General features: G+C 43.1%; 1 protein-coding gene across 1 annotated transcript in view; it reads right to left on the bottom strand.

Moving 5' to 3' along the window:
• Positions 1–769: 769 nt before the first annotated feature.
• ATP10A (ATPase phospholipid transporting 10A (putative)) overlaps positions 770–11,748 on the bottom strand; it is a 352,646-nt gene continuing 341,667 nt past the window's right edge. The window contains exons 16-21 of the mRNA XM_007945983.1: positions 11,000–11,125; positions 6,322–6,522; positions 2,612–2,692; positions 2,432–2,536; positions 1,500–1,687; positions 770–1,358 (exon numbers count right to left, since the gene is read on the bottom strand). Of these exons, the coding sequence (XP_007944174.1) occupies positions 770–1,358; positions 1,500–1,687; positions 2,432–2,536; positions 2,612–2,692; positions 6,322–6,522; positions 11,000–11,125 (1,290 nt within the window). The remainder of the gene's footprint in view (positions 1,359–1,499; positions 1,688–2,431; positions 2,537–2,611; positions 2,693–6,321; positions 6,523–10,999; positions 11,126–11,748) is intronic.

The raw sequence follows: 11,748 nt of genomic DNA, 5'->3' as shown, positions 1-11,748 counted from the left end.
TGTGATACAGCTTGTACTTCATGAGGCTGTGTTCTTCATAGTGTCTAAAAGTGTTCACATAAGGACATGTCCTGCCTTGGTCATAATACAATCTATTAGGTCATAAACTAATAATTTCTCATAACAGCAGCTGCCAAACACACTTTTTGCAAAGTAAAAATTGTTTATTGCTTGCTATGGTTTTAACAGGCAAAAATACTATATAGGGACTGGAATCCAGACAAGTAGATCATTGTGAAATGCCTGCATAGAATCAAGAGTTGAAATGCACATCACATATATTTTTCCTTGAGGTGGCATATCCTTTTTCTGGTTGAAGGTGGAGCAACAACTTTCCCACACAATTTGATCAGAAAAAGAGGGTGAAATCTACCTCTGGGAACTATGTGCTCCCCATTACTATCTCCTCTTCGCTGGCTACACCTACCCAGACTTCCTGATGCTCACTCACATAGTCACACTTTAGTAAAAACAAAGGTCATTCATTTTGAAGAAAACAATCATATTCCATTTTCTTATAAAATAGAAATGAAAAAATAACTTAAACACTTTTCATGTGTCATTCTTCTTTATACTTTTATGTATGTTAAAGCTCTTTTTCTCTTTTCAATACTTAAACATTAAAAAATAAACTTTCTATCTTTGGTACCTCTTTTTTTCCATTTCAGTCTTGGAAATATTTAAAATACATTTAACTAGAATACTTCTGTGCAAATAATAAACATAAATAGTATTAACATCTGATATAAAAAAGTCATGTCAATGTTTCCTAGAAGGATTTGGCTGTCTGTCCCCTTAGAGTGTGCAGCTCGCAAGTGGGCTGAGAAGGGCTGGGAAGACATTCGCCATCCTGCTTATCCACTTGTAAACTACTTTGAGAGAATTGCAATACACTTCCCAGCCCACTGACCAGTGACAGGGAGGAAATCCAATTGAGCAAGCTGAGGTTGGGCAGGTTGAAGATCGGAGGCAGAGGAGTTGCCCCGCTTATGCTGGTGTGTTTCATCTTAGATTCCTGAGCAGCCTCTTCCAGCATACAGGACCCCTGTGGCTGGCTGCTTAGTGCCTCCAGCAGGCTGTCCTCATGGGAAGGCATCCTCCTGGGCCGCGTGCTTGTGAACACCACACCATACTTCCCACTTACTGCCTCGTCCTCATTCACAGAACCTAAGTCCTGGGAGGCACTGTCCTGGGAGAGGGCTTTAGAGCTGCTGTTTCTCCTCTCTTCTCTTGAGAGCGGTACCTGAGCAAAGATGTCTTTGGGAGTGCTGGGTTTCTTGGGGGACTTCTTGGCCAACTGGCGACCCAGGTGGAGTTGGGTGGGGAAAAGTGTCCCCTGGAGGGCTTTGAAAAATAATCTGGAAAGAGCACACAGAAAAAGTCAGATATTGCTGTGGGTGGGGCCTTTGAGTTCCCAAGAGTCACATAGTATAAAGGCACAAACATGAAATGCTCTCTGAGCTCACTTAGGACTTGGGGATATCCTCCTTGGTACCCACCTGGGCAGGAGTGCAGCCACAGGTGCTATGATACAAGTCAAGTAAAACACGGGGTCGCCCATTAATGTTTGCATAGTCCAATAAGGGTTAGATGGAGGATAACACGTTGCACAAGAATCATTGTAAATCAAAGCCACAATGAAAAATAAAAGGATACTGAAGCCACAAGCTATCCAGTTGAACCAGGTCTGAGGGAGAAAGAAAGAAAAGGTTTTTATTTTAATTTCAACTTGAAAACTTGAAAGTAACAATAACATCAACAATAAAAATGTATATAAATCATTCACAGGTAGGTTTGACATTCTAAAACTTAGAACAAAGGTCTTCAGCACTGAGGTTGGGTTTAGTGAGTAAAGTCTCAGAAATCTGTTTACCCACATGTGACACAGATTGAGAAAAGGAAGTCATGGGGAGGGGTGGCTGTACTGGTGGAAGAGGTTTCTGAGAAAGAGAGAGAAAATGAGGTGCAGATGGGAGGAAGATAAGTAATGTCTGGAGTCCTTGGGAGGTGCAAATGGTTAATGCCTTTCTTTAGCTGCTAACCAAAAGTTGGAAGTTTGAGTCTACCCTGAGGTGCCTCTGAAGAAAGACTTGGTAATCTGCTTCTGAAAAACCAGCAATGGTAAATTCTGTGGAGCGCAGTTCTGCTCTGACACACAAGGGACTGCCACGGGTCTATGTCAATTCTGTAGCAACTGGCATTTTAAGAAAAATCCGGGGGAAGTGTGGGGTGAGGCACTAGGCATCTCCCACATGAGAGGCTCAGATATGTGTTCCTGGCTGGTGGCTCCCTTTTCCCTCCTATCACAGAGTGAGGCTGGCTTTGCAGTCTCCCTTCTGCTTAAAACCTTCTAGATATTATGGAATCTGCAAGGAAATGTTGGTCAGCAGTCTTGTGCGTTCCTGAGATGAACCCACACCTGTACTCTTACCCAGGTTTTCGTTTCGATGCTCAGGTGAAGCAGGAAGGTGAGCAGTGCAATAACTGTGATGGGGGTGCCCCAGGTAAACATGTCTATATCCGAGTCGTAGTAGGCCTGAAAGACAGCAGTGCCTCGTGTCTGTGGTTCTCTGCCACAGCAGACAGGATGAGTGCTCACTTGCCAACTTACCAAGTAAGGAATGAAAAAGCAAACTAGGCTCTGAAAGGTCGCATCGGCCATGTTTATCCAGAATGCACGTGGCCGGTATTCCTGGGACACAAAACAAGCAAGGAGGTTACAGGGAGGTCCATATCTCTTCCCATAACTTTGTCCAATAGGCTATAGCCATTAATGCACATTTCATGTATGTTAGGAAAATGTGCTATTTCAATACTTTTGGAGAGGTCAGGTGCCACAGACCTAGGTGGAAAAAATAATACAACAAATACTTGCAGAATAATTGGTTGGTAGAGTAATTCATTAGGAGCATTTGTTTCAACAAGACCAGCTGTAATACATCTATGCCAACAATGAAAAGGTGAAACTACCTTCTAGATCCCATGAGGGATATAGATTTCCTAAAATTTGGGGCATTCTTCCCCCAATTTCAGCCCTGCATAAGCATGAGAAAAATGGACTATGAACAAGATGACAGAAGAATTAATGCATTTGAATTGTGGTGTCAGTGAACAATACTAACTACACCATAGACTGATAGAAGAATAAACAAATCAGTCTTAGAAGAAATACAACCAGAATGCTCTTTAGCAGTGAGGATAGGAAGACTTCAATTGGCTTACTTTGGATACATCATAAGGAAAGACCAACCACTAGGAAATGACATCATATCTGGTAAACTGGAGGGTCACTGAATTCAAGGGATTGTGGAATGGATTGACACAATAGCCACAACAGTGGACTCAAACATACCAATAATCATAAGATGGCCCAGGACTGGGCAACACTTTGTTCTATTATACATAAGGTTGTCATGAGGTAAGAGCTGAGTTGAGAGCAACTAACAATTTTCATAACTGGATGAGGCCTACTGTTAAAATAACAAAAGCTGTATACTATAGGCAAAGTAACCTTGATATAGATTAATAGAGTCTTCATGACCTGGGACACAAATTTATATTCATGAAATCAGGCATTCCTTAAGAACTAGTTAAGTCCTATATACCTGGCAGGCCCTGGCAGGAAGGTAAGGAGAAGGGGGCAGGACAGGTATTTCCTAATCTGGCTAGGGATTTCCTGATGATCATCTAGACTCCTACAGGGGTGACTTAGCCTGTGCATACCATAGGCTAATCTTGTTAGGTAGTTAACTCTGCTGTGGGGAGGCAACTTGTAGTGAGCAGCAGCCCTCCTTTGCCTAACCAAAAATCCCCCCATAACATTTTGCCCACTTCTGTGAAAACCCTATAGAGGTGGACAGTGGACTTGGGAAGTCCACCCTTAAGTAAACACATTCTAAATCAGAGTTGACTCTAAGGAAAAAGGGCTCCATTCTCTTTACACATACACAAAATAACTCAAACCAGCCAAAGGAAACATGGAGGGGTTACTTTAGTGACCAGTTGAGATTGGTTGGTAATTTATCAATCTATTTGGTGTTAACATAGAATTACATCTGTTTATATTCATTTCCTTCATTAGTTTTACTACAGACTTATCTTCTTGTTAACTCACATTCAAAATAAATTCTTTGAACAGACACTTCACCAAAGAAGATATACAAGCAGCCAAGAAACACTTGAGAAATTGCTCACGATCATTAATCATTAGAGAGATGCAAATCAAAACAACAATGAGATATCATCTCACCCCAGCAATAATAGCAAAGTTCAACAGATCAGAACAAATGCTGGTGGGGTTGTGGAGAGATTAGAACTCTTGTGCACTGCTGGTGGGATTGTAAAATGGTACAACCAATGTGTCAGACGGTATGGCGTTTCCTTAAAAAACTGAAAATAGAAGTACCATTTGACCCAGCAATTCCATTACTGGGAATATATCCTAAAGAGGTGAGAAATAGCACACAAACAGACATATGTACACCTATGTTCATTGCAGCACAATTAACCATAGCAAAGAGATAGAAACAACCCAAATGCCCATCAGCGGATGAATGGATAACCAAATTACGGTATATCCACACAATGCAATACTATGCCACATTAAAGAACAACGAGGGATATGCGAATCACCTCGCAATGTGGATGAACGTGGAGGACATTATGCTGAGTGAAATAAGTCAATCACAGAAGGACAAGTAGTGTATGAGCCCATTATTGTAAAAAGACAGAGAAGGGTTTGCTTGGTAAAGGGAACTCACCTAGTAGGTTACCAGGATGGGGAGGGAATGGGAGGGATTAATTTAGGGCTAGTTGGGGCTTACATGCTGACATGGGTAGGGGAAGAGATATACGGGAAGGATTATGACCACCACGATAACATTGGGAAATGAGAGGACACCAAACTGTGCACATAAGACAAAGACGACAGATGCTAAAACCAGCCAATGTGTCCACAATACCACATTGCCATTAACACCAAACACTAGGCTATACAGATAAACACATAAACACCTGAGATGATCAGACAGGGGTCAGTGAATAGAGGTATACTCTAGACCAAGGACAGACTCAGCTGAGGCTTATCTTGCACAGACATCAGTGATACAAAATACCTGCAGTCCTTACAGAAACAACAGAAGACAGACACAGAGTATGGATTGACACAATAGCCACAACAGTTGGACTCAAACATATCAACAATTGTAAGATGTCACAGGACATCCCGACACTGTGGGAGAGAAATCCAATAGATCTACTACCTCAGGACCATAGTACTGGGGGACACTCAGACTCAATTGGTACAACAAAATACATAATAGCATTGCTCCATATCTTACATTGGTGAGTAGTGACTGGGGTCTTAAAAGCTTTCAAGCAGCCATCTAAAATGCATCTAATGGTCTCCTAGCATCAGAAGTGAAGAAGAATGCAAAAACCAAGGGCATTTAGAAGCAATCAGCCCTAGGACAAGATGGCCCTTGAGACCAGAAGAATTGGATGGTGCCTGGCTACCAATGCCAACCACTCAGGAAAGAATCAAATCTGGAGATCCTGGATAGAGTGGGAGGGAAAACGTGGAACAAAATCCAAAAACTCAATAATGACCAGAATTACTGGTCAGATGAAATCTGGTGAGACTCCCAGTACCATGGCCCTGAAATACGTTCGACGCCTGGAATAAAACTCACCCCCAGGCGTGGGCTCTCAGCCCAATAGTTAACAAGATGTACACGCAGACCACTCAACCCAGGATGCTGCATCCACACACTCAATGGTAATACATCTCTTAGAGCAATAGACCATGGGACACCACAGGACCAACATTAGAATTGAGGAAATGCAGGACAAACAGGAGTGCATAATTATAAGGGGCACAGGGAGAGGGTTGCAGGACAGGGAGGGGAGGAGACTGGGTTAGTGTTGGACATGGCGAGTGAGGAATGAAATTAAATGTACGTGTGACGTTGAATGTAAAACAAGCTCTTAAAATAAAGTAAATTGCTTTGTTTCGCAAAGTCCCTTCTCTGGCTGGAGCTCACATTTGACCCTGATTGAGACTCCACTGGGCTCCTTCAAAGGAAGGTTGGGCAATGTACTTCTGTAGTGACATTGCCAAGGAGGAGTCGCTATGAGTGGGATCTGTCTAGATGGTGGTGAGTTTGGTTTTGGTGCTAGGCTGGATTCCTATTGGACTATGGGTAAAGATGGTTTTACTTGAGTTCATTTAGTGCACTAGGACTCCAGAAAGCAGGATTTGTTCCTACCACAAGTCAGGTTCTAGAATGTTCACCATTTACTAGGCACACAGGGAGCACTTACCTCTCTGTTCTGGCCACTCTGGTAGAGGTGCGGCTCAGCCAGCAGCATGTCAGCTGGCACATCCTTGTCTAGCACCCCAGTCACGAGCTGGGGGAGTGAGGAGAAGAGCAGATTAAAGAATATGAGATACCACTGGTCAATCATCGCAGATGCAGAGAATCCACAGTAAAACTGGAACCAAAATAGGAGGCCCACGAACATCTGGAATCAAGAAAGGAGCAAGCTCCAGTTAAGAAGGAGAACCAGACATGTGCCTTCATTTGCCCTTGCAGATCCTGATCCAAGGAATAGAAGGGCTCTCCAGAGTTTCACTGTAACAATTAAAAATTTTATTTTTTCATTTATTCTCTAGCTTTTTTTGTGGTTGTTGAACTTGGTATTTTTTAATTTTTTTTTTTTTGTGTAAAAATATACACAACAAATAATACATCCTTTCAACTTTTCCAAAGGCAGCCCTAACTTGAGCCTAGCTATTGTCCTCTTCCTCTTCCTCCCATCCTCACTTCTGATTCCCTTACACAGAAAATCTGGCAATGGGAGTTGGAAACTCCCAGCATCCCCCTTTGGAAGGATGAGAATTTGTGCCTGAAGAGCTGCATATCACTGATCCAAAACAAAAGTAAACAAAATGAAAGTCTAGCAGGAGGTCTATGCTTCTCCCATTTCAAGAGGGCCAGAAGGGCATGCCAACACCTTGAGCCTGAGGCTTCTTCTCTAGCACCCCATCTCTGCTGTGACCTTAAGTCCGGGCTAGGACTACCAGATACCCATCTGTGGTTAAGTATGTTGGATTTATCATCCCAATCATGACTACAATACTGCCTGTGGCTGCACCCTTGATCCCATCTCCCTTCTTTAAATGTAATGTTCCCTAGGAGAAACACTGGAAGATTACTGATTCCCATATGTGGGATGGTGCACATAGGGTGGCAGTAAAGTCAGCAACCACAACACCCATGCCTTGACCCAACTCTGGTTGTTCGCTGAGCGCTCTAGGTGAAGGAGTTCTAGGTATTATCTCTTATCCTTACAGCTAGCTCACTGGGCTGCCTCTGCTGAAGAGAAAAGTGAGGTTCAGGGAGGTTGAGCATCCTCTTAAAGGCCCATGCACTGTAGCAGGAGCTGAGCCAGATCTCTTTCTGCTATTACTAAATCTTTGACTATCAGTGGTCAGGTGTATTTACATAAGACATCGCAATTTACTGACTGTAAAGCTTTACACTTATCAGGTACTTGACTTGTTGTTGTTGTTGTTATAAGCTGTTGAGTCGGACCTGAGTCATAGTGACCTCTTCTCAGGTTTCCGAGGCATTATCACTATGGAAGCAGATTGCCACTTGTTTCGTACAGGTCATTTAACCCTTCTCTGCCTCAGTTTCCTTTCTCATGAAATGAGTATACCAATGATACTGACCTAGGGGACTGGTGCAAGGAGTAAATAATACTCACAATAGTTTCTGGCACAGTGCAGGTGCTCACCTGTGGTTTGCTCTTGTTAGTAGTAGTGCTATTTATTTCAAGCAGAGGCAGCACTCATATTTCATTTAGAGAAAAAGAAGTGAAAACTCCAAGATGTTAAACGGCTTGCCTATCGTCACGATTGGCATGATAACTCCAACATACTCAACCACAGATGGGTATGTGGTAGTCCCAGCCTGGAGGACATGGACAGTCCCAAGAAAGGACATGGTATGATGGAAAAATATTCTCTGCTGGGTCAACATAGGCCTGGATTTTGGCTCAGGAGCTGCTACAATCTGCCTTTTTGACTTTGAACCATTGCTTCAGCCTTTCTGAGCTTCTGTTTCCTGATGTGAAAATGGCTTGTAGTGAAGACCAGAAGATGTGATGGATGTTCTGTATTTACATGACTTAAAATGATATCTATACTCCAAAGCCTGCTTCAATGGATGACTTAAATCTGTCAATATGTCACTTTCTCCTCCAGAATGCTGATGGGCCTGGATCTTTCACTGACCTTTTTGCACTTGTCTCTCCTTTTCAGACTTTCTTGTACCTACTCTGACCATATGTGACCTCATGAGTCATCTGTGAGCAAAGAAGTTAAGACAAAGAGGAGGAAAGACACTTGACTTTTTTCTGTGGTACAAAAAAGCCTTCTTTTCAAACCACTATTATTAGAGAAACTTTCCTTCTCTACTTGTTAATGGAAAGGAAAGCCAGCCTATTCCTAAAGCTAATGATTTTCTCATTCAGGAGGCAAAGTATATTTGAACACCTCCTGGAGTACATTCATGAAGTTCATGTCAACAAAAGGCCCTCCATTTCATATGGAACACATGTGGGCACTTCTTTCTCTTTCTGGTCTTCTCCAATGAGGCCAGATCCATCCTGGTTGGCAGGGAATTTTGCCCACTCAAGGGGATCTATTTGACTTTCATTTGCAATGCAAATGTGAATGATTCAGCCTACATCATTTTTGTCATCCCCTCAATTTGAGAAATTTTAATAAGAACTACAGAGATAAGCTAGCTCAACTCCCATGCTTTTTTTTTCTGATAAAGAAAACAAAACTCAGAGAAATCAGTTAACTTGCTCCAGAAGCACAGCTCATTAGTTTCATGTAAGAGAGACAAGCCTGTGGCCTAGTCCTTATTCAGCTTTCCTTTAGGCAAAGCACCATCCACTCCTTCAGGATCTCAAATTTGGAGATCTCAAATTTGCAATTGTGTGCACAGGCCCACAACATGAAGCACAGGGTACCTGGTGGCTGGAGGGAGGGAGGAGATAATGTGCAAGGACAGGGCAGCCTGGCCCAGCCTTCCTGGGATATGTACTGTTCTGGTTACCTAGTGCCACTCTGACAAGAAATATACCACAAATGGGATATCCTTCACAAACAGGAGTTATTCTTACAATTTGGAGGCTTTAAGTCCAAGTTCCAAGTACCAGGCTCCAGGGGCTGGGTGAAAGCCCCTCAACCTTGGGGTCTAGCTCTGCCTCCTGCTCCTGGCCCACTGGAGCTAGAGGCGTTTCTTCCCTCAGACAGCTGCTGGCTGCTGAGGCTGAGAAGCCCCAAGGTTGACAAATAAAAAGGCACAGTCCCGATGTTACCAAACCACACAGCAGGCCATTAACTTAAGTCCATTGTAAGTCCCAAGGTTGGCAGAACATAGCAGGCTGCTGAGCAATGACACAGCTACACGCAGGGTCCAAGCATGCCATAGCCTAGAGACCATTCCCAAGGCTTCTCCTTATATACAGGAAGCAGACCACATCCCAAAGGCAACTACTCAGCTGCTTATGGTAGATCCCATCATGGAGTTGATTGCCAGTCTCATCATGGGGAACAACTACAACCAGCTGCCCAGCCACTCAACCAGGCCCAGCCAAGTTGACACAAAAATATAACCACCACATGTACCATGCAGAACCTAATCTGAGTTAACTCCAGGACCAAACATATCAAATTAGACACACCTGATTGGCCCCGCATTTCTGTATTTATTTGCTAGAAGATAATTGGAAAAATGGGTGAGAGTAAGGGAGTGGGAAAGGAGAAGAGGAGGAAGGGAGGTGAAGTCTGCAGAAGAAAATGTGGGGAACATAAACAAGAGCTGTTCAATGGCAGTTTGGGGCTAGCATGTAGATTTGTAAATGGAGTTAGAAAAAAGAACATTTCTTTGAGTATATTTTACTTCATTATATTTTAGAGGAGGACAGGAGGATCTTGACATTGTCACTCTGCCATATGAAAGGCTAGATTGATGGGACTATCCTGAGAGGCCACTTACTGCATGACTTTATTCTCTCTCCTTTGCATTCAACTGCAAGCTGTCAGAGGAGGCAGAAGCCAAGCAACCCAGCAGCTTCTCAGCAGAACATTTATCTGTCTGTCCAGGATTTGGTACTGAAGGAGTGGAGAGTTATACATAAAGACCAACACAAAAGGTGCTTTATTTATTCAAATTATTCATTTATTCAAAGTCCCTAGTAAGACAACTATAGACAGGGTGATCTAACTGAAGGTCAATCTCTCCTCAGAGTTAGCGGGCTGAAGGGCAAGGGAAATGAGTCAAGGGAAGAGCTAGCTCTCTGAACTGAGCCTCATCTGTCTACTCCCAGTGTAGCTGTATCTCAACAGAGACCTTTAAACATGACAATCATGGAGTGACCAAGTCCCCTTATCAGAATGATCACAGGATCACAGGATCACAGGCACACTTCTCCTCACTATTTGATGTTACCAGTCTACATGGGAGATTAGAGAACTCTTGCCTCTGGATACTCCAGCAGTACACCCTAGAAAAGCACACTCACAGAGTGGTTAAGTGCTTAGGTGGTGGAGTCAGACAGATAAGGTTTGAATTTGTCCTCAATGGCTTACTGGCTGTGTAACCATGTACAAACGCTGGACCTCATGATTACTCCACTTCTCATTACCAAGTAAGAAGTGGAGTTTCTGATTTTGTCAACTTACAACCATGGCCTCATGTAATGTAATCTATCCCTCAGAGTTGCTGCTCCTCTCACAGACAAGAAGCTAGACCTCCTAGTCCAGAAGATGCAAGGCCAGGACTGGGGAAATTCACAAAGGACAAAACAGATGAGCCAGTGGGATGATTTGTGGGTGCCACTGGACCAGATGAAGGCTATGGTGCTATACACCTTAGCCCTTTCTACTCAGAACGTCTAAACACTAGAGTCAAATACCTACTGTATTCTTGTAGAAGAAGTATAGCACCATGTTGGCAAGTCGAGAATAGCACCAATGTCCATGGACAATTAAGAGTTTCTCCAGATATCGGAATCTTGGCACTGCAAAGTCACTGGCCATCACCACCTTGAAAAGGAGAGGAGCCCACATTATTGAGGACACACTCATTTACCTAAAGTCTGTCTTATCTTATAAAGATACAAGCTAAAGATGGAAGGTGAGATCAGTTTTGAGCACAGTGTGGGTATGACTGGTAAAGCCTGCTCTACCATCCAAACAACCGAACTCTGCCATCGAGTCAATTCTGACTCATAGTGATGCCTGTTGGGTTTCTGAGGCAGTGAATCATTATTGAAGTAGACTGCCCCATCTTCTTTCTGTGGAGCTGCTTGTGGGTTTGAAGTCAGCCTTCTGGTTAATAGGCAAATGCCTTAGGCACCGTACCACCAGAGAACTTTGTTCTACCAGTCTCCTTATCATCTCCTAAAAATCATTATGTTGGTTATTGAGCCCCAAGGGTTGTTCAGTGAAAACTGATAGACGGACGGATTCATTCATTCAGTAATTATTTACTGAGCACTTACTACCAAAAAAAAAAAAAAAAAAACACCTCACTGCCATAGCAAAAAACTCACCAACTCATAGCAACCCCTCCTTGGGTTTCCAAGGTGGTAACAATACAGAAGTAGATTGCCCAACCTTCCTTCCTAGGAGTGGCTGGTGGGTTTGAACCACCAGGCTTCTGGTTA

The sequence above is a fragment of the Orycteropus afer genome, unplaced genomic scaffold (genome assembly GCF_000298275.1).
Source record: "Orycteropus afer afer isolate SDZICR_OR568_19922 unplaced genomic scaffold, OryAfe1.0 scaffold00146, whole genome shotgun sequence".
NCBI classification, from domain to species: Eukaryota; Metazoa; Chordata; class Mammalia; order Tubulidentata; family Orycteropodidae; genus Orycteropus; species Orycteropus afer.
Note: the sequence above shows the minus strand (reverse complement) of the source record. Positions and strands in the feature narration are given on the sequence as shown.